The 23,785-nt window shown below is 43.5% G+C and overlaps 1 protein-coding gene across 5 annotated transcripts in view; it reads left to right on the plus strand.

Annotated features, from left to right (window-relative positions):
- fgf12a (fibroblast growth factor 12a) overlaps positions 1–23,785 on the plus strand; it is a 34,686-nt gene that overhangs the window by 1,389 nt on the left and 9,512 nt on the right. Inside the window, exons 1-4 of one of the 5 annotated variants that reach the window (XM_047588652.1) lie at positions 11,738–12,892; positions 14,237–14,284; positions 17,195–17,305; positions 22,202–22,305. In XM_047588652.1, coding sequence (XP_047444608.1) covers positions 12,697–12,892; positions 14,237–14,284; positions 17,195–17,305; positions 22,202–22,305 — 459 coding nt within the window. In that variant the 5' untranslated portion in view covers positions 11,738–12,696. Of the gene's footprint in view, positions 1–6,548; positions 7,019–11,737; positions 12,893–14,236; positions 14,285–17,194; positions 17,306–22,201; positions 22,306–23,785 lie in introns of those variants that run through there. The other 4 variants (XM_047588651.1, XM_047588654.1, XM_047588653.1 and 1 more) reach the window with 4 other exon arrangements.

Below are 23,785 nucleotides of genomic sequence, written 5' to 3' on the forward strand. Positions count from 1 at the left end.
CTTCCTAAATATAATTCATACATGAAACGCTTAATGCTTCACAATACCTGCATCTTTTTTTATTGTATTTCATAAGAGGTCAAGTGTAAAGTAGTTAAACAAAACTTTTAGTAGTTTTCATGGTGTGTGTGTGTGTGTGTGTGTGTGTACATAAGCTGTGCAAATGGACAATGGTGAAAATACAGTACAGTCACATCAGTTGTCTGTCTTATATCCATTATAAGTTGACTTAAGCTCGATCCAGTGTAAGTCTGACCGCTGATGTATCTTCCTGAAGATGAAGAAATTCTCTGCTGTCACTCATTGTTTGTGTTTCTGACTCTTCGATCCATCTACTTATTTATTTCCATTTTTTTCATCCCATTTATTTGTTACTTATGTTTACCCTCCAAAAAACAGTTTTCTAATCCAAACTGGAATATCAGCCATCTTCGTACACTGTATTATTTAATTAAATACTAGCCATTGGTGGGTCACAATCCCCACCAAGCAGGAATTGTTGCTTTTATGTTCTGTTAGCGCAGGGGTGTTGCACATATGGCCCACGGGCCAAAACCGGCCAACCAGAGAGTCCAGTCAGGCCGGCAGCGTGACATTGCAAAGTGCGGAAATTACATATTCAGTTCAGTTCAGCTCAGTTTTATTTATATAGTGCCAATAACAATACAAATTGTCTCAAGATGCTATACAAAAACTGACCTGAAACCTCCAGAGCAAGCCTGAGGGCAACGGTGGCGAGGAAAAACTCCCTTATATAAGACTTAAACCAAAAATGTCAATTAAAGTAACTGCTATTCCCGTTTCTTTCTCTTGGGGTCACACAGCTTTAGTAAGAGTTGCAGACAACAACACAACACTGAGAACCAGCACTACACTGTAGATGGCAGAAATGCACTGAAGTTGCACTTATTTTTCTAAAGAAATTTCAGGTTGTTCTTAAAATGTTCTGTAAAAAATACTTCATCAAATAAGCTTAAAGCTTTTAACGGGCAACTACAAGGACGCATTTAGTGGTGTTGATTTAATTATTATGTCTTATATTCTCTGCTGTCTTTCTCTTTCGCCTCATTTTTAAACTCATTTCCCACATCTTGCAGCCTTTCCTGTGCTTACATACGAACATTTTTTTTGTCAGTTGTTGTCATTCGACATGCGATGTGTTTATCAGTGAGAAGTATCTTGTTGCCGTAGTGTGTACACAACTTGAGTTTCCTAACCTCAAGTTTGCACACTTGTCATTTTGCAGAAGATTTTTGGCAGCGTTGCTCGACGCCACCATTTACACTTTGGAAGTGTTGCTGATTTTAGCAGCATGCCCTGCTTTAGCTTTGCAGAATATGAGAATGCTTTGTGACAACAGCAGTGCTGTTGTTTGTTTCCCCGGTCTACTGATTCACATCTTGTCTTCCTCTGTGCCCTGCATAGGCTGTTGGAGGTGGATACTGATCAGTTGTTGTATAATATAGCGCTACAGACGCCAGCTAATTTTCTTTCACGTGTGCAACGGTTGTGTCAACTCTGTTTGAAGTTACAGAATGGCTGGTCTATGTTTTACACACATGAATACTGGTTTACAGTAGTCTTAATATAGATGAATAGTGTTTTTACAGAATTTGTTGGTGCATGGTAGTTGTACACAGCACCGCACCACCACACACGAATGATGGTGCATTGTCATAAATTATAAACAAAGATAATGCTTGCAGAATATTTCAAGTCTTTTTTATTGTGTAAAGAAATTAATCAAGCAATCAGGCACATCCAACGTGTTGTGTTTATGAATATGCTGGAAGTGTATTTGAATTTCACTCAGACGGGTCAAAACAAAAGCAAGATCACACTCAAAATAGAGCAATGTAATACATTTTTTAAGAAGCAGATATTCGCCATCACTGATAATCAGCATTGCAGCGAGAACCTCCTACACGACTTGAACACGTGTCTTTTTCATATGTTTTATAATGATTTGATTCCCTCGTCCAGCACGCTCCGCTGTGGGCAGCTCTGCTGTAAACACTTGTGAACACCTGAGTCATCCTCACAGTAAATTCACACTCAAATTAGTTTTCTCAGTTGGTTAATACTTCACGCTGCACCTAAATGGAATGTCAGTCCCTCTTAATGATAGGTTAACGTGTTCGAAGGCTGTCATTAATGGATTTGTGGATAGTTGATGAATCATTCACTAATGCTTTATAGATCCATTAAACGACTTTTGGATTGGCAGATGGTAGAAAATTCTCCTGGAATAAGGCACTATGCTTGTCTTGTTAGATGTTTAATGGATTGGATCTCTCCAAAGCACTGTTTGGCTAGTTTCAGGAGCATTGGGGGTTCTACATCAAAATTACCAGGGAGGCCGAGATGGGGCCAGTGTTTTTTCAGGGGGGCACATATAAGGACAAAGTTTAGTTTAGTTTATTTAAAACCAAAGCAAAACACATTAAGCATTAATACAATAAGACAAACATTCTATGTCTCAATAAACATAAAATAAAATGTGCTCAATAAACCTTGAAACCATGTTTGTCTTTTTTGTAAAATAAGCATTTAGCTACACGCAAGAGTTCTTTTTCATGGCATGAGATTTACATGTACAATCACACTATCTTTATCTAAATCACACTCATTATCTGATTCGTTCTTTATGTGCAGTAAGGAGGAAAAATAGAAAGAAAAAAGGACATAATCCCTCTTGCTCCGTTTCATGATGGTAGCCTGCTAAAAAGAAAATGGAGAGGATTGTAGCATCTCCTCTCAGAAGGTCATTTGAGTTCTTCATTAAACACGTAGACCTAATGCTGTTGGTTATTTCACCCATTTCCCAAGCATGACATCATGTTTACTGACTCCAATAGCTTTGCTTATCACAAACATAGCAAGACCAAGCCGTGATTAAGCGCAATAAAAACAGATTTTATCATTGTAGTGAACAACGGTAAACACGAACACACACAACAGGGACCACGAGCAATTTTACAGGGGCACTGGTCCCTGTTGGCCCCTGCGTAAAACTGCCAATGTTCAGGAAAAGGCTGCATGACTGCATGACCCTTGTTAACTCTCACTATACACATGAAACTTAAAAATATTTGATAAAAAAATAAAAAATGTAGAGAAAACAATATGGCAAACCAGAAAGGCTGGTGGTAGAAGGAGAGTATTGGTTTTCTTTGGTGTAATCTGTGTTTTATAATGTGTTCACTGAGTTGCCAGATGTGCTGTTTAACATTTTTGTATAACATTACAAAATCTGTTGGGCTTTCTAATGAGCAAAAGCCGATCAGTCATCAGCAGTTATAAATGCTAATAAATCACAGACCTTGTAAATGTTAATATTCAGTTTTATTAATGGATTTTGGTCCAGATCTCCTGCAGAACCTGAACCTGCAGTGGCATCGCTGGTTTGGATATTTTCATACTTTCATTGAAATGCGGTAGTTTTTGATGTCCACACTAATGAAAAAAAGTAAAGCTTTAAAGAATTCCAGTAGTGACGTGAAACATGTCAGATCTCTGTCTGCACTGCTGATATGGACTTTACCAGATTCTAAGCATTTTTAAATAAGGACTTTATCAGACAGATATTTTATATCAGCAATGACATTCAAAATGTGTATGTACTGTCTTTTTGATGCCCACATCTTTAAATGAAACCGAGCAGTTTTAAAGCAGCATGGAATGAAGAGAAAGCCTACGAGACTGTACCGCATCATCTGCGGTGAATGCATATTGATTACATGCAGACTAAACATCACCTAAAATTGTCCCTTGGGAGACACCTTAACCAGTCCACTTGATTTTAACCCCTTTGGGACCCTATCATATATGATCTGAACAAGCTGCAAACAGACACGTCAAAGCCTACGTAAAGCAGTTTTTACGGTGATGTGATAAAGAGTATCAAAAGCCTCGGACAGACCCACTAAGACTGCTGTAGTTGCTTTTTATCAAGTGATTCAACTGCAGTTGCAGCACTTATTGTGTTATGACTAGGTGTAAAATCTGACTGCAGTGGCTGAAGGACATCATTATCGTGTAGCTGTGTGGTGAGTGATGCTGGGGTTTTGCACAGGGAAGCTTCGATAAACGCTGCTGTTAAAGTCAAACCTTTATGCCATTGATAATTTCTTTCTACATTTGACATGAGTCCATAACTGAAGAAGCTGTCATCACTTTATAAGGTGAACATTTGGACTTCACCTCTGCAGATAGAGGCGGTCTAAGCGAGACATGGCTCATCTTAGTATCTTTTTACGGTGTCACCACAGACAGACACCAACAGTCTTTTTCAGACCAGGTACAGTTGCAGCACATAGCACATGCTGGAGAAGGATGAAAAGGTCACATGCAGAGGGATGTGTGATTGGAAGAAGGAATGTTGACGCAAGCAATGCGTGACAATATACTCCTCATGATTGGGAATCACTCTGTGGGGACTGTATTTGGCTCAATTGTGCCTGTTTTTTTGTGATCTGCTCTTGGGGCTGAGAATAAAGTTCAACTTCTAAAAGTCATGTTTCCCCGCTATTATTGTGTCAAATCCATACTGTATTAAGATGCAGTTTTATTTGGGGGATATTGTTTTCTCACTAGTGAAAAATATATAAATTTGTAACCATGTGCAGAGCTCATCTTACTTTTTAACAAATGTGAAACATTTTTGTCAGACAGACAATATAATTAACATCTCTCAAAGAGTGTACTGCTGTAGTAATTCTGCCTTTTACATAATAGATTAGGGCTTATTTAGTTTATTTTAATGATTATAATTAGAAACTAACAAAGCACCACAAAACCTTCAAGTACCTTTTTCCTAAAACCTTCTGGCGTTGTGTTTGCTTTGTCTCCTTTTAAAATTCCTCTACACTCTGTGTTTTGCTTTTACAGGGGAATGCGTAAAATACATTACAATTAATACAATCATATATCCAAACTAAGATTATATTTTCCCCTTTCTCGTCTCTCTTCTCCCCCTCTCTGACTCTCTGTAAGTCTTGGTTGGCTCTGCAGTGTGGGACAGTATAGTGGGAGCTGAATACACAGAACAGCACCATCCCCATCTCGGTGACTCTGGGTCTGATGCCAGCTCCCCTCCCTCCTCCCTGACCTCTTCTTATTTGCATTGATGCAGTTGTTGAGGGATTCTGCTGACCTGATATGTCCTTTTATGTACATTGTATACATTATACACAGCGAGGGCATGTCCCCAGGGTAGTCGGCGCCATACAATTTGTTACCTGTGTGGTGCAAGGTTAACACGACAGCACAGAAACTGATAGAATGTGGCACACTTTGGACGAATGTTGCATCAGTGGTTTTACTGTTTTTCACTTTCTCTCTTCACTAAATCAGCCCAGACATCAGTTTGTTCAGTATCCCTATTCCCAGTTCTCTCTCTGCTATTTTGTCATATCGCGGTCTGGCTGCGTCTTAGTGTTTTGTGCTGTGGCACCCTCTAGCGTGGAAAGAGGGGCACGTAGTCCTGCTTTTGGTCTTGCATCTCAGGACAGTGCTTGTCATCCTGGGCCAACATGCGCAATTGCACCTTGAACCTTGGCTTCGGTCATGATTTGTAACTGATTTACGATCTTCGCTTCACCATTCTATTATAATTGGGTCTTAAACGGCACCTGATCTGTTCTATTTGTAGCATGTTTGTAGCCATTTTGGGTTGTACTCCATGATAGCCTTATTCCAAGAGTCTTATTCAGTGCAGCACTACATTGTAAGTGCTGTCTGTGATGCTCTGGTAGTCCCAAGTTCTAGAAGTGTCCTAAAAGTAATGAGCCATGGAGCTGAATTCTCACTTTCACACAATAATCATCATCACTGCTGTAGGTCGTCTGGTGTAGTGGAAGAAAGTGGGTTATTAATGTCTGGCTTCTCGTTCTTTGTCCATGTTACTTATGAAATACTTTTATTTCACTATAATCCAGGGGAATTTTTATTCCTTCGAATTTACTACACAACTTTAGTCTCCGGCCACATGTCTAGATTTTACATGCACAGCTTCTGATTATTTCTTTTTTTCAATTCACACATGTACAGTTGTTCAGATTAGCCTTCCCTTTACCAGTTATTGCCACAAAATAGTACATTTGCATCAAAACCCTCAGCTGCTATCCTGGAAGGACACTAAGGTGGCCTCTGTTGACACTTCTTGGTCTTGGTCATTACGCAATGACTGAAACTTTCTGGTAGCTACTATTACGCACAGAGAAGACACCGTTGACTTTAAAGCGGTGGGCTGCAGCTTGACGTAGACTCTGCGCTGTCCGTTTGTTCCCAGTGGATTTTTTTTTTTTTTTTTGAGGGGGGAGCGAAGGAGAAAAAAAAAACAAAAAACTATTGGCTTCCAACATCTGTGCGTCGGATCGGGCAGCCTTTTAACTGTGGGCTCCGCATTACCTCACTCGTGGCCGGCCTGCCACTTACCCCTGCAGTTTAACTTTGGCGTGCATGCTCTCTCCCTCTTCCTCCCTCCCTCTCCCACAATCTCTCTCTACCTTCCTCTCTCCTTTCCTGCTATTACGTCCGCTGCTGGTGAAGGAGGTAGGGGGGATGTACAGTTAAGAACACATTGTAACGTCCTTGCGTTGCCTGCTGTGGCGGAAGAGGAGTCTGCCGTGAACGCGAATGACCGTCGGTGGACGAGAAGAGGGTAGACAGAGAGAGATAGGGCTAGAGAAAGAGACAGAGAGAGGGAGATAGAGAGCGAGAGAGAGAGGGGGGGAATCACTCAAGATGCCTCGTTTTAGCGTAATTTGTCCTGCAGACTGTGCCCTTCCGGCGTTTTGAGGGCTGCTGTGAGCCTGTAGAGAGAGAGAGAGGCTGGCTGGCTACGCTATGCTGCCTGACCCTGCTGTGTTATGATAGCGCTGTCCGATTGTTTGGATTGAGGAAGGCTCCCATCAACCCAAATCAATGAGGATTCTGAGGCCATTCCTTCAGAAAGGAGCGCATATGCTGCAGTGTTTCTGTGGACAACGATCGAAGTCGACCACTATCACCAACGGTGAGAGACAAACACGGCACTATAGCTTTATAGCAGTCTTTGGTTTGCATGCTTTCTTTCTTGAGTGATGTAAAAGAAGGGGGGAGGGGGGAAAGAGAGGGGGGCTCGAGAGTGGTTTCATTAAACACTCGAGCGTGTGAGTAACATCTTCCGCGTCTGCAGTGGAGAGAGCCTCTCCTTGTGCCCCTCGCATCTGTCCCGAGTTTTGTGTGCAGTCTTCGCCCGCCGCGGATAGCTGCTGAGCACCGAACCGCACTACTCCAGAGGGGAGAGGGCTCCGGATACTTTACCAGACAGAGCTATATTTGCAGGCGAGCCTGTTCCAGTGCTGCAACTGAAGCGGGCCAAAAATGGACAATGCAGGGATCAAGTCATTAAACTTCAGGGGCCTTGAGAGGCCCCAAACAACCGGCGCGGTTCAGCACCACGGATAGCGCCATAGCAGACGCTCTCCAGGGCATGGGGCCCAAACTTTTGAATAGATTTCTGTGAAGCCAGACTGGCTGATTAAATTTTGTCCAAGGAATCTCTCTAGCTAGGACACAGTGAAAACTTCAAACAGCTCTTAGTGGACAATTCCTTTAGGTATGAAAAATTGTCTCTTTACCCTTTTAAGTACTCCACAGTCTCTCAAAGACCCCGGAAGTCCCTAAACTTCACTTTGACTCTAACTACATTAAGGCACATCATAACCCAGGTGAAGCGTAGCTTTGGATGAATTAAGAATTTCACACTGTCCACAAAAAAGCCATATCACGGCTAATGTTGTGAAACCTGAATGACACGCATATGCACACGCTGGCCCGTTCACAGCCACCACTTACCAGTGTTTGGCAACAAGCCTAAGATCCCTGCCATGTCCTCTAGTCATGTCTCAGGCAATTCACTGCATTGCTACTGTTGTTCACTCACAACACAACTCTGCTATCCGCAAATGCATTAAAAATTCCTCAGTATATCCAGAGCAAAACAGAATGCTGTTTTAACTGAGAGACAAATGCAACACCTTCCCCTGCCTCCTGCGCTACGCAGGATCTCTGCTGGAGCGGTTCTCAAATTCAGGGCAGACAATTAGAAACTCCATTAAGCACAGTTGATTCCTCTGAGGTTGTTGGACCAAAAGCAGCATGCACACTGGGATCTGTAGGGCTCGGATATGAAGCACCGTCAGTCCTCATCCTGCATCCCTGCTCACTGTTACATGAACCTCGTGACCTCAATCAGAACTTTGTGAGTCAGCTCCTGCATTTGATGGTGTCAGGAGTGGATGCAAAACAGGAATGTATAAATGCAGATAATGTTGTCTGAGATAAAGCCGTGTCAGGTAAAGAGTTTCTTCAAAGTTTGTTTATTTTTTTCCCTCCCCTGCCAACAGAAGTATAATCTCTGATTTAGTATTTTAGCATTTTTAATGCTGTTCATCAGGAACTAGTAGGAAATGAGTATGTAAAATATAGTGAAAGCATTCTAGGATTTTAGCAGTATTTAGTACTTCATCTGCTCCTCTGATATAGTTCCAGATATTTTCCACAACTGAATATATTTCAAATCGAATTAAGCACTCGGACGAGTACTTAACCTTCTAGAGGAAGGGTCAAAATGTCCCCTTGCTTGGAAGTTTTCATTCTCGTCTGTAATATATTTGGGTACAAAATCATGCAAACAAGCAGGAAGTGTTTAGCTCTTCAGGCTTTATGCCAAAATGACCTCCCAGGGATTTCCGGGGGAAGATGTTTTTCGGTACAATTAAATGTTTGCACCTGCTTTCCTTTGTAGTGTCAGATTTGCACCTGGCTTTTCTTGTGTATTAAAGGGAAACCCTCTTGGGCCGAGGAAACACATTGCCTCGGGCTACAGGTTTGAAGGCAGTCTAGTTATTAATTTAAGTGCTCTCTTATCTTCTGTAAAGTCATGAGGCATTGCAGTGGCATACATATTCAAACAGACCAGGTGTTCGGAAATTTTAATATCAGCTATTTTTCTCGCATCTTCCACAACAAAATTTACACATTCTATCTTGTTTAAGAGACAAAACAACAACAACAACCTCATCCTCACTTATCATACATGTTTTTTTTGGTTTGTTTTTTGTAATGGCTCTGTCATGCTCTGTAGCTATAATTTGCTAGCTTTCCGTGACACTTTAATCAAGTTAAAGTTCTCTTAGGGCAGTTTGTATTTCCTATTGAAATGTATTGTTTCGAGCTTTGTTACACACACACGCACAATAAATTCTGTTTCTTATTTTCTGCATATGAATGGCGTTTGTTTGAAAGTCAGGGCTTTTGTCTTTTCCTCGCATTTTGCTGCTGAATTCAATTTAAATGAATTGTTCACCCATGCTGTTTTAACTGTATTCACTGATACCGTGAACATGATTCTTTTGCGTGGTGATTTGTGTCGGAATAGCACTTGTGAGCCACAGAGTCTGCTTGTACTCTCAGATTTCTGCTCTTTGCCTCCTGCACACTTAGCGAGACAGTTTAGCAGACATCACACCATGAAACTAGTCCCAGCTATTGTGAGTCAACAAATCTGTGAGGTATCTCAAGGACACACAGAAGTGATGAACTTCAGAGAACGGAAACGTTCACTGGTTTTTCCTCTGAGCCTGTGTGGTTCATTTGTTCTCCACAAGGGGGCAGCAGATATAAAGAAGTTACTCGGAGTTGTAGAGGTGGCACCTATGTGGCAGGGCCAAAAGGATGCTTTGGTTTATTTCAGTTTACTTACTAGTTAAAGTACAGTATCATTTGTTAATTTCATGAGAAAATCTGCCAGTCGCGGCTTTTGATGCGCAAGGTGTAAAAACCTTTTCAAAAACGTTGTGACCACGCCGTCTTTGTAATTGAGCCATGCAGTGCTCAGAGTCAGAATCCTCCCAGCTGACAATTTGAATAATATAACAGCCTTCCGTGCATTTTATAGCAGAAGTGTTTTATTGCTTGAGGACGTATCTCTTCCCGGAATGACGTGAACATCAATTGTGACTGGTAGAAGGAAGAAGTCTAGCAGACCCTCATTATGGAATACTTTATCTTTTCCTGACAAAGATATATGTCCAGCGCTCTATACACCACCAGGCCCCTGCCATTTCTGAGAAAATTCACTTTGTCCTCCAGACCGCAGGCTTCCTTTCCCTAAGAAGTGTACAATATATCACATGGCAGCATATCCATCGGAATGATAAATGTTATATTGAAATTATTATTGATATTTCTCCGTACTGTGGCAGTGGCTTATGAATTTCTAGATCAATAGGAATACAAAGCTGGATTAAGCGTTTTGATTCAGACTCTTCAACAGAATTTATCTCTTTTTTTTTTTTTTTTTTGTCAGTGTGCCTCTCTGAGAAATGGAGGATTTTATCTGCCCTCCATCTCTCTTTCTGTCTCCCTCCTCACGGTCACACATGTAGGAACACATAAAAGCCCGAACCAGAGCATCAGCACTTCACATCCAATTCCTTCATCCATTATATCCAAATCTTACATAAGAGGGACAGACAGTTGCAGTCAAAGGAAAATCTCCCTCTTTTTTTTTCTTTTTCTTTTTTTTTTTTTTTTTTTTTTACCCTGTCTCTTGCTGTCTCTGAGGATTTGGTTCGGGAAGCGAATGTCAGACCAAGTCCTAGAAAAAGCCTCTAAATGTTTCATGCTGTTTCATCATGGGGAAGGGAGAGGTTTGCTGTGCTGCATGTGGTTCCTTTCCCCCACACGTGTCTGCACGTGGGAGAGTGGTGCACTACAGCCCATGCAATAATAGACATGACACCAGCGGCACGCTAGCACGAATGTAATGGCGCATATTTGCAGGCCATTTTTTATGGGGGGCATTTAACATTGATTTCCCTTTGCTCTGAAGGTTTGTCCGTAACCACACGGTAGTCCGCTTAGTTCGGATGAATGGAATTGACGCTGAAGGCACCTGCAGTGACAACAGCTGATTGATGTGCATTTGTCCCCAGGTCAGACATGACCTTTATGACGGAAACTCTCATGTTGTATGCACATATTGTCAGGAACCAAGGGACTAACCGAGAGGTGTTATGTTGCTTCAGTATTTGTTGTTGACGATGCCGTGTGTAATTTTTGTTGCACCGTGTCACTTCCATGTCATCGATGATGTCTGGGTCTTCGGACTGCTGCTGGTCTTGTGTGTGCTGAAACCTGTTGCAAATAATCCCTTTATGCCCCCCCCCCCACCACCACCACCACCACCACTACACACACATGCTGCTGTGAGGATAAGAATGCTGTGAAGTAGCTATAAGCCAAAGCTGATTAAGACTTATCTTCGTTTTTACGCACAGGTCTTTATTGCAGGCACATTCGAAAACTGCTTTGTAATTTTGGATTTGACGTTTAACTGCTGCTGGTGTTGAAAAAAAGCAGCCGTGAGATGGCGCGCTCCATTTTCGATGTGCACAGCATCCCAGAGGAATAAAACTGGCGTGCGATCGCACTGGTCTCAACCCCACCACCACCACCCCCACCCCACCCTGCAAGATACCCATCCAGCATCTAGCCCCATCCCATTTATGAGCTTTCCATATTTCGTATTCACAACTTTTCATCATAGAGAGCATCCATCTTTCCCCGTACGGCCCCTGGGAACTCCTGATACGAATCTCAATCACGTATGATTGCGTTAGAAGAGTTGGAGAGGGAATGAGAGAGGGAGAGAGAGAGAGAGGGGAGAGAGAGAGAGAGAGAGAGAGAGAGAGAGAGAGAGAGAGAGAGAGAGAGAGAGGATGTGGACCGAGACCATTCACTCGCTCTGTTGCCGATGCAACTCACCAACAGATTTCATTCTGAAGACGCTGGAAATAATGCTTGGGCTACTTTATTATTCGTGCGCTACAAAGAAAAGCACTTTGGCGTGTGTTCGCCCTAACTAATTGTTGCTTGAATAGCATCGCTCCCTGCAGGCTTAAATTACATCTCTGCAGCATCCTTGCAGAGTAGCCTCCGCTGCCGATTCCATTCCCCCCCTTCCGCCCCCCTCCCCACTGCATCTCGAGGTGCCATTGACGGAACCGGAGACTGGGCTCACATATCTGGGCTCCTGCGGCGCAACCCACACGGACTGGCAGGAGTGAGTACATCAGAAAAACAAAAGTTGGGATCGGTGCTCCGGCCACGCACACGCGCTCTGTGCCGAGGGTCGATGCGAATTATTAAAAAAAGGGATCCAGAGGAGAGGCTCGTTGTGCAGATGATGAATACGAAGTCGTGCTCATCAGACGCGGCGCTGTTCACCTGGAATACCTGAAGCTCGCCGATGCCACGCAGCTGCACCAACTTATAAACACTGTTGCATGTTTTCACGGCTGATATTTCGGCCCCTGTGGCCTAACCCGTGAATTTATGTACAGAAAAAGATCGGTCGCTGTTGCCTCGAACACCTGAGTGCTGTTAAAACTCGCAGCAGCTGAATTACACGCCACCGTCCTCCGAAGAGGATGCTGCCCGAAGAAGAGCAATAATGCCCGGGACTCGAAGGATTTTCTGATCAGGATGACATCTGCTTCAAATATTCCTTGACTCGAAGCAAAGAATCTACGTTCTTCTTCTTATTTTTATTTATTTATTTATTTATTTTTTCGCGAAGAAGCTGCATCAAGACCCGACCCCTGCCGAACTAGACTCTCGGTTTTCAGACTCGGTTCGGGAGAGATGGCCGCGATCGCCAGCTCCCTGATCCGGCAGAAACGCCAGGCGAGGGAGTCCAACAGCGACCGGGTCTCTACTTCGAAACGTCGCCCCAGCCCCAGCAAAGACCCCCGCTCTCTCTGCGAGAGGCATTTCTTGGGGGTTTTCAGCAAAGTCCGTTTCTGCAGCGGAAAGAAAAGACCCGTTCGGCGGCGACCAGGTCAGTGATGGAGATTTTTTCTTTTTTTTTTTTTTTTAACCGATCTGTGTTACGTGTGTATGGAAGCGGTTTCCCCCAACCTCCCCACCCCACCCTCCCACCCTCCCTCTCCGGAGCAGTATGCTGCAGTCACTTCAGTCTGAACCGGAGGAGAAGGTAGATTTTCTCCGTGGTGCGAAAAAAGGAAAAAAAGAAAAAAGAAAAAAAAAGAAATCCACCTGTTCCATTAGGTGTTCTTGTCGTCTGTCGATCCACCACGACACAGCCCTCCCCTAAACATGCAGAGCAGGAGCAGCCCGGTTTGCGTAGGGACTGATCTATATGCTGTGTGACTCTGCCCCTCTATTCATTGTGATAGTGCTCTGATCAGAATAATCAATCACCCTGAAACTAAACTGATGCCACTGTTTCAGCCAAAGCTCGAGCAGGTTTTGTTCCGGCAGCCTTAGCCTTTTAATTTATGTCCTTTTATTTTACCCCACACCCTCCATGCAAACACAAATACCCCCCTCAACTTAAATACACTAAATAAAAAAAGAGGCTGCTTTAAATTGCCTAATTCAATATTAATGCAGATTGGGGTACAGAGGGGAGATAAGTTGCACCGCAGTGCACCAAGGCTCTTTTGAGATTAAATGTTTTAATGGTAAATGTTTATTGCAGAGAGGGAGCTTTACTGCAGTGTAGGGAGGTATGGCTTTAGTGATTAAGAGCTACTCTGGCTTTATTGTAGGCATCGTTCCTACTACACTTCATGCTACAGCCTTCCACATATATTTTATCATCGCTATTACCGAGCTGGCTGGATCTGTCCTGGTGCACAGATAAGAAGGCGGCCGTGCACGTCGAGCCCCCTCCCACCTACCCAGATAGGTCTGTCCCATGACGACCGACAGTCAGGTTCCCCCTCAGTGCACAGACAGGCACATGAGGAAGGAGACAGGCGAGCATACATTTTGAAAGCAGGAGGGGAGGACAGTCACTCACTCAGCCAGCCAGCCAGACACACAGTCTAAATGAAAACTTCGTCATCGCGTGGCCTCATCACGCAAACAATCTCAGGGCCGAAGCTGCCACAGAGTGCTTGAATAGAAGCACAAATAGACAGACAGACAGACAGACAGACAGACAGACAAACAAGAAAGCATTCAGGCCTCCACACACTGTCGGGCAGGTAGGTAACCCTTTTCAGTTGACACGGCCAGACGTGAAGCAGCTGTATGTCTGCTAATTCATTACCCTGATGTCTTACCATATATTTGCTTATAAGCCACCGATACACTGGAGAATTTATGCCTGTTTAAAAGACTGTTGTTTTTCCTTCTATCCTCCCCCCTTCGTAAGATGCACCTTCGAAACCTCCACAGGTGTCCCATAAGGGCTGCAGGCTAGGTCAGTAGCTCAGCCTCCATCCGTGTGTGCTGTGTTTCTTCTCGTCTCCACCCCATCTCGCGCCCATGTCGACTCCCCCTCGGCCAGGGAGGGGGGTGGGATGGTTGGGGAGGGACATCAGAGGGCTGGAGGGCCTGGGGGCTTCAACACATGTCTGACAGCCGGCGACCCTCTCCCTTGCTGATTTTCTTCTTCTTCTTCTTTTTCTTTCATCCCTCCTTCTTTGTGGCTTTCTTGGATTTGTTAAGCTTAATTTCTTACCTCTTATAGCTAAAGCTCTCCTGGAGCCAGTCGTCTGTTGCTCCTCTGTCTCTCCTCTCTCATTTTGTTTCTGCCTCATTCTCTTTGTCAGTCAATGTCGGATCAGTCCTTATCCTCGCTCCCCGTTCTGTGTCTGTAAACATGTGTAGTAGAGGCTCTTAATGTAGTGTATCTTGGTGGATATGATGTGTTTCTCCTTGTCAAACACTATATCAGAACAGGTGATCACTCACCATTTCATGGTCATGACGCCATTTGTCGACGTACCTAAATGTTTTTGTCCGTCTGTATTGGTATGAAGTAAATCTATTGACGCTCTAATGGCCCACGCACTCACGGGATGATCTGAAGTATGTTGCCACCGAAAGACATTTTTCATTCACAAATGCATGTTCCGAGCTCCAGAGATTATACGTGCACACACATGATCGCACTCCCGCACACGCGGCACACAATCTCCGCTGAATGATTGGACCTGATGAGCCGTCAGCAATTGCTCAGGCCTGTGCCGAGGTCTTCATTTATGGAGGTGTATTTATCACATGTGATTTACTGGTATGTACACTCCAGTGTGCTTCCACACGCACACACACGCACACAAGCAGACGCACGCAGGCACACACTCACATGCTCTTCACCCAGTCCGTGATGGATGATGAAGGGTCCGTCCAAGGAATTGATGGCCCTAACCCAGGGGGTAGGTGAGTTGGCGATTGATGGTCAGGTTGATGTACAGTTGAGGCGACGTGAACCCACTCTCACTGAGGGTCTCCGCTACTTAGCTTAGAGCTCTCATCTCCACGTTCGTCTTTTGTATAAATGGAGATCGAAGCAAAGGTAATTATTGCAGTGATCAGCTTTCAAGCCAAGGCTTAACATCTGCCGAAGACAAAGCTGGCTAAAACCCACCCGATGCCGAGTTTGGCAGTGTTTCTTTTCTCCCGGATCACATTTTCTTTGGGCCCGGCTGGACTGGCATGAATTGTGTGCCCTCCAGTATTGTTGTGACCTTGAAGGACAGTCAGGCTCACTCTTGTCCCTTCATTCCGGTCACACTTATGATTTATGAGAACACGTGCGCATGCAAGGCAAAATGTTTCACGCGGAATGTTTATTTTGGCACATAAAGTGAGACCGAGCACCAACTCGATTGTGACGAAATGCATAATTTGTCCCTTTTGTCGGGCAGAGAATAAACAAAGGATTAGTAATATTCAGCGTCAGTTTAATTTTGACGGAACAAAATCTCAGCCTTTGCAGAAGACGCATTACTGCTTGGCTTCATTGTTCTTGAAGAGCTTACCATCTATCCTTTCTTTCATCTGGAAGGAAATTAGTGGTGTTGAGCTCTAAGTAATTTTTAAGATATACTAAATGATGCAGTTTAACCTCTCTGCCATTTTCTTACCAAACGCGACAAGTCTGGTTTACAAAAACGGTGTCTTCCAACGCCTCTGTTTGTTTTACCCAGAATCAAAAGACCTGCCGGACACTAGAGAGTTTGTGTGTTCATTTTTCCCTCTGATAAACATAGTTTTTCCACATGTCCAGTTTTCTCTGCCTTTGCCCCGGGCCGAGAGGCTTTCTTTGCCTAGAGCTAATCCGAGTTTCCACCTACTCACCTGATGTTTTGAGCGCTCCAAGCAGCTCTCTGGCCTTACGCCAGAAGTCACATACTCTCCAAAGTTGGAGGTCGGTTCAGGGTTATCATAAAGAGAGAAAATCTCCCCAAAAAACACCAATGGAAGCAGTGCGAGTGAAGCTGTTGCACGTCGAAAAAACCCCGCCTGAAAGAGAGTGATTTTATTGACTGTCAATCGCATTACCTCCAAAATATACAGTAGCTTCATACCAAATAAAAAAACCACTGGCTTGTCAGTGCGCATCAAATATAATATTAAAAGGGTTTCCAGACTATGCAAAGTCAGTCGCATGTCTGTGCTAGATACAGAAAGTCATTAAAGTAACAACATTCTTATTGATTTTCTATTACGGTGTTCCCATTGGAAAGGCCTTCCACTCTCCAACGGCCACTTACCCTTTTATGGGATTATGCGGTACAAGAGATGATTCATGACAAACTGTCCATCATAATAATACCAATGTTCAACAGTTGGTAAGAGTTCAGTGTAAGACTTGGGTGTCTTGAGCTATATGTTTTTTTTTTTTTAGTATTTTAGTTAAGAGCAAATGTGGAGGCTGGATTGCACCAAAAGTGTAATAAGGCTGCTTTTAAATTGGGTTCATTACGATTGACTATTTGGTTCATATATTCCGAGGTGCACTTCTTAAAGTGATGATTGAATTTGATTGATTTTTGAATCCTCCTGTTTGGAAAACTATTTAAAACAAAAAACAGCAAGTCTGCTCTGCCGGTGCAGTCCATCTTCCACAGCCAATTTGAATCAGTTATACACTCTTTATGTTTTATGTATTTCTTTGGGATGATTTCTTATGTGAAGTAGCTTGATGTGAACATCCGTGAGTGTGAAACACACAGAGGTATCTACCAAATTGCATGTCTTAGCTGCAATTATGAGGCTATTGTTCTGACATAATCTTGGTGGGGATGGGGCTGCGGCTTGGCCGGCGGCGTATGTGTGTGTGTGTGTGTTCGCATGTGTGTGTGTGTGTGTGTGTGTGTTTCAGAGCCACAGCTGAAAGGCATCGTGACACGACTGTTCAGCCAGCAGGGCTTCTACCTGCAGATGCAGCCAGATGGAACCATCGATGGCAGCAAGGACGAGAACAGTGACAACAGTGAGTGGATTATGGGAGATACTCCTTTCAGCATAAAACATTTAATGAGTATGAGTCAGTTGGTTATGTAATGCAGTATATTACACATTTGATACAGTTTGTCATTTTTAATACTTACATAACCGATGCTATTCAGGATGCCCAAAGCATTCTCTAGCTAAATTGGATTATCGGCATAAAAATGACAATTTCAAAAGGAACCATTGAATGATTTCCACAACGCAGAATAGCCTCTTTTTTTGCATTTGGTTATGTAATCGCACGGATATAAATGTGTCAAATCCTGTGTCAAAGGGTTGATGCATTTTTCCGTCTGAGTTTTCAACATCTTCCACTCCGTGTCATTTTAACAGTATTTTATTTTCGGTATTTAAATTTCTATTTCCAAGCACAATTCAATTTCAGTATTGCCACCGAGCTCGTACTAAGTAAACCATTTCTGCTTGATTGTACGTGTCACACAATGTTGATTTATTCAGCTCTGGAGCGTGTGTGATTATCAGAGCAGAATTTCCTTCCGGGAAATTCCCAACGCCTGGAACAACTATAGCCCCTCCCCCCCACCCTCAGCTCCTCTTTTCACATAGATCCATCCTCGCGGCACTTTTTTTTTTTGCAATATTTCACTAGGGATCGACTGTTCGCTGGAGTCTGCCAGTGGATAAATAGCCTCCGGGGTATAGTCCCCCGAAGCGCCTGTCCCTCATCCACCTACACAGGAGCAGGAAAGGGGAAGTCGTGTAGGGACTCTTCTATATTAAAACATATAGGCTTTTGTAAGAGTTTCCTACAACGGATCAAGGAAGAGATATATATCAGCGAAGAATGGTCGTCAAGGCGATAATGATGACACTCCCAGTCTGGAGTGAAGCCAGACAGGAAACCAATCATGACCTTTCTTCTCTAAAACACCCTGCCAATCTTAAATGTAGCTTGCGCCAACGCTGCTGGACTGTAGCAGTCACGCACCAAAAAGAACGAGCTCTCGCTGGCACTCGCCGCTTTATATTTTAAGAGGAGACTGATCTTCAGTGGTGACTATTTACGGCGTGAAGGAAGGGTACAGTAAGAATACAACAAGTCCATAATGCATTTCTCCTCTGCCCCTTGGCCCCGTTGCTCTGTTTCGGGGGCCTCTGTTGTGTTCCAAAGATTTTTGGCTGGTAGAGTTTTTGTTATGCGTGAGGGTTTCCCCACCTCTAGGTAATCATTTAGTTAGGCTGGCCCACGGATGAGGAATGCAGTGAATAATTCAGCCACAGCCAACTAAAAATACCACCTTCCCCGTTTGTGCCCAATGAATAATTCTCTATATGAGAAGCCTGAAGCAGAGAGACAGTCCGATGGAAGACACAAAGAAAGCCGAGGGGAGCAGGAGATGCTGCGAGAGGAATTTAAAGTGTGTTTCAGTAGCAGGTGGCAGACGGAAAGAGTGAAAGCAAAAGTGATCGAGAGAGATAGAGACGGAGCGGGGTTTGGTATTCAAGTCTTGCACTGAACTATTGATTGACCGACTGGATTATTAGAATAATAGATTACCCCCACCCTTGAACCACGCCATCCTCTTGACCTGCAGTGTCCTCCGCAGAAGCAGCAGCAGCAGCAGCAGCAGCAGCAGCAGCAGCAGATCATTTATTTTCAGGGGGTGGTTCCGTGGAACTGATGGGATTGAGGAGCATGATGCCGCCAGCATACTAGGCGTAACCTGAGTGTACCATTTTTTTATATATATATAAATATATATATTTCTGCATGCACTGAATGTTGGGACGAATACTAAAAAGAAAAGTTAATGGGATTCTTCTTTAATCAAAATGTAGTTAAAGAGCATCTCCCTATTAGATTTTTAATAAACTGTGAGAAATGCTCGACAGAATATGATTAGAAAAGGCCAAATATACAGCACAAGTATGTGAAATTACTTCAGTGAAAAGCATGACTGGCTGGCTTAACTATCTGCAAGGGCTGTGAAACACCATTCAGTTAATTAACATCTATGTTCGAATTTGAACAGTTATTAATTTGGCTGTCATCAGTTGACCGCCGGCAGTAATTTCATGGAGACTCCGAGGCTACGAACGTACCGCCGGTTATGAGACACCTGCGATATCAGGCATTCACACCATTCCATCTGTCTCTCATGCTCTGCGTCTCAGGGATGGGACAAGAATAAAAAATGTTTTTATTAGCTGAAGTTCCAGTCACTAATTTTTAGGACTTAACGTCTGCACAGAAGGGAAATAAGTCAAATTAATAACAAACACTGTGTATAAGCGCATTTGTAGAACGTGCCTTGGCATTTTGAAATTTTCCTGCAGGGTTTATTTTCCGGCTGTGCCAGTATTTCACAGCCCTACCTGCTGGTAGCCGATTGCTGCTCCGCTGGAAGACTTGCCGTTTCAAGGATTTTGCCGTATTGGGTTGTTTGAACCCATTTTGCCTGGCCCTTTGACGATAGAAGATCCCTGGAAATCTCTGCACCGGCCCAGCCTCTCTCTCTCTCTTTTCTCTGTGAGAAATGAGATTAAGTTATTAAGGGAGAGGAATTACCTACACAATAGTCATCAGGTACTCTAACAGCAGTCAGTGCAACTGTAATTATGGAATCCATCAACTCCTGGAGGTGAAAATAGAAAAGCTGGACATTTAGAAAGTAGCAAGTAGCCGAATGACAGCTCCAGTCAGTGCTATAATTTCTTGGCACCGGGCAAATGATAGCAGGGACAGCAGAAGGTAATTATAGCAAAATGGCGTTGTAGCAATATTTTATGTCTTCCCACTTTTGAAGCCAGGCTGGTGCCTCTGTCAACCAGGCAACAGCCTTGAATGTCGAATGGAGAGCATAGGAGGCGAATGACAGCTAGAGGAGAAGAAAAAAAAAACAAACACAAACGTCTAAGAAGAAAAAGAGAAGAGATGGAATAAAAAGCAAAATCAAAGATGCTTAAAGATTTATATTGCGCTTTTACGCCCCAAATATGTGGGGCTGAAGGGTATACGAGTGGCCAGTGTGTATCACCCGCACCAGTGGCCTGAGGGCAGGTTAAAACCATTGGCAGGCAAAAGCGTCATGTCGATATTTATTGAGTGAAATTGAATCTGCTCAGAGGACAGACCCGTGTTGGCACGTCTCCCCTTTTCCCTGCCAGCTTTATCTGATAGTCCCCATCGGCACTTGCAAAACAATCATCCCGGCAATACAGGAAGCAGGACGTGAAGAGCGTCCTCACACCCTCACCAAACCCAAGCCCATGAAAGTCACCGCTCAGTCGTTACATTTTCTAGAAATTGCCTCCAGGGACGCAATACGATCGTTTCGAAATGAAAACCACAACAACAATCGCGGTCCCATCAGAGACTTCTGTTTGTGTTCTTTAATTTGCACTGTGGCTATTTGTTCTATGGCCCAATCTGCATTCAATAATGAATGAATGAAAATGTTTGTTTTCAGTGAAATATGAACAAAAATTAGCATTAACTTATCCATAGATATTGTCTGAGATTATCTTGAACATTTATAATCGTTTGTAATTGCCTCCCTTTGAGGAAGCAACTGGACTGTGGGCAGTGCTGATGTCATTGGCATGCATCAAGCAGAGAAAGCGTCTAAGGAGATTGAAGCAGCAACTGCCAAAATAGGGGAAATTACGGAAGCCCTGTAGGGACATGCATACATACATTTTATTCCATCCGTTTTCTCATGATAATGAGATAATTTTTCCTCCATTTTCTCGTGATAACAAGATAATTCATTTGCGTGCAGCGTGTTTGCTCTCATTCAGGAGACACTGGACATAACTAAGAATCCCATAAGTCACACGCGTTTAGAATGTACGGAATGTACATTCTAAACATACATGCATACATTTTATCCCAGCTGGGAAAACGGAGGAAAATATCTCGTTATCACGACATAACAGGTGGAATAAAATGTATGTGTGTATGACCCTTTAGGGCTTCCGTAGTAAAGAACTGTCCAACACTTTATTAAAAACTGTAAGGGTAGTGGAGAACCATCATCTTCAAGGAGGAAATGTAGTTGGAACAGTAGATCTCAGGGCAATGATAAATAGTGAAAGTAAAAGCATTTCCACACATACAATCTGAAGGGAAGTCAAGGGATTGGGACTGAACAGCTGTGTAGCCTTAAGAAAACCACCAATCAGCGAGGCTCCAGTTTGTTAGGGAGCATAAAGATTGGACTCTGGAGCAATGGAAGAGGGTCATGTGGTCTGATGAATTCAGATTTACCCTGTTCCTGAGTGATGGGGCATCAGGGTAAGAAGAAAGGCAGATGAAGTGATGCATCATCATGCCTAGTGACTGCTTTACCAGCCTGTGGGTGCAGTGCTGTGATCTGGAGTTGCTGCAGTTGTACAGGTCTAGGTTCAATAACATTATGCCCAAAAAACGAGGTCAGCTGACAACCTGAATACACTGAATGACCAGGTTATTGCATCAATGGATTTTTGTGACTACTGAACATATTCTGTGCTGCCTTATTACTGTTCAAAACAGCTCTGTACCTTTTTGACTGTCGGTGTCAAGTGCATTTGTTCAAGCAACATTTAAGTCAGCGTCTCATTACACAGACTTTACAACATTTACATTTTGGGCAGAGTGTCATTCACCTAGCTAGACAGACGTCCACTTGGCTGTCGCTGGAAAGTTTCAGCATTAGATGATTCACCGTGAGGTGCATCAGCCTCCCTGGTGTGCATGTCCTGTACTGTTCACTTTACTGCTGACAGCCAAAGAATAAAGATCAGGGGCTGTCGTGTCTACAAGAGTTAAGTGAAAACTCAATTGTCCTATTCCGTCCTTTCTGTCGGATGTCTCTCTTTTGTCTCTGGCTCTTTATGACTGTCTGTCTCTCCCTCACTCCCTGCGCCGCAGCCCTGTTTAATCTAATTCCCGTGGGTCTGAGAGTCGTGGCCATCCAGGGGGTGAAGAGCGGCTTCTACATTGCCATGAACGGCGAGGGCATGCTCTACAGCTCGGTAAGACACAACTCCTTGCTCCAGTCGCACTGCTAGGTTGTGCACGTTGTGTTTGTGCGCCATTGGTTCATTTGCGCGTGTTGCATTTTGTTCTGTTTGTTGTCTGTTTCAATATCCCACTGCAGCAAAGGCTCAGCCTATCTGAAACTTTTTTTTTTAATCTCTGCTCAATTCAAGAGCTCTTCAGATGTGCCTTTGTGTTGCTGTGCAGAACTTACTGTATCCCCTCCTTTGTTGTTGAAGCAGCACTGTGCATGTTTTACATTTAATTTGACATGAAGTTCAGCGCTCAGCCCTTTTTAAAATTGCTTTTTCTTCTTTTGCTGGCTGCTAACAGAAGCTCATTATGCAGCAGCTATTGACAGAAATACCACTGAATGTCATTGTGTTTTGATTCTGATGTTGCTTCTCAGCTTTTATTCTGATTTCTTTTTTTTTACACAAGATTCCTGCTTTTATGAAAGAATGCTAGACATTTTTTTCCATCAATGCAATATAGGTATATACTTTCACAGTAAACTGTTTATTTGAATTGTAAGATGTGAGAACAAGTTTTATTTTAGGCCAGTGTGAAGAACATGCAAAAGCACAAGTAAAGGTGGACTTCCACGCTTTGGGACCAGGTCTGAGGAAAATGAGTTGCAGAAGGAGAGAGTGTTTGTAAGAGTGAGACAGAAATGGGGTGGAAGCAGATGTAGAGGCAGGGAGATCTCCCAGTCGGTATGGTTATATAATCTCTAGTTTTATGGTTCATAATCCAGTTGAAAGTTGAAAGAAGAAGATGGGAGGGCTGCGTCACTCACAAACCTCTGCTGAGGATTTTGGATTTCCAGCCACGACGAATGACTGGCAAGAGCCGGGACTGTCCATTAAACCTTTTCTCCCTTAAAATACCCGTAAAACATTTGAAGGACACGGTGAATCCAGCGTCTGCCACACTGCGACTCACACTTATTGATAAGGAAGCCGCATTGGAGAATGGTTCGGATATAGGATAAATGTGCGCTTACTTACTGTGCTAACTGCAAAGTCTTGAAATTTCTGTGTCGTTATTTCAGAACAACAAGCATCAGTAAAAACCCGAGCGCAGTTCGACAGATGCGTGAGCCACACACGAGTTCAGAGGAGGGTGCAGTGACTCACCAAGGTAGACGCAATCATTCATAACCGAAGGCTCAGCAACAAGTGCACCATCCGCACCTCTGCTGTGAGGCTCGTAATAACCCTCCACCCACCTATCTATGGCTAATTAAAGTTTAATTGCGCCCAGGCAGCAATCTTTTAATTTATCTAATTGATGCATACAGCATGACCCCGCAACACATAACCCCCATTCATGAAATCCCCATTTGTGCCGGGGTACATGAGCATTATGAATTACAGGTGATTTAGTGCCGCAGTGTCAAATGGCCACTTTCAGCTTGACAAACACGACCCTCTGACCACTTCTATGAGCGCGGGAGCAGATCTTTGACCTTTG

Source organism: Mugil cephalus, chromosome 7, assembly GCF_022458985.1.
Source record: "Mugil cephalus isolate CIBA_MC_2020 chromosome 7, CIBA_Mcephalus_1.1, whole genome shotgun sequence".
In the NCBI taxonomy this organism is placed as follows: domain Eukaryota; kingdom Metazoa; phylum Chordata; class Actinopteri; order Mugiliformes; family Mugilidae; genus Mugil; species Mugil cephalus.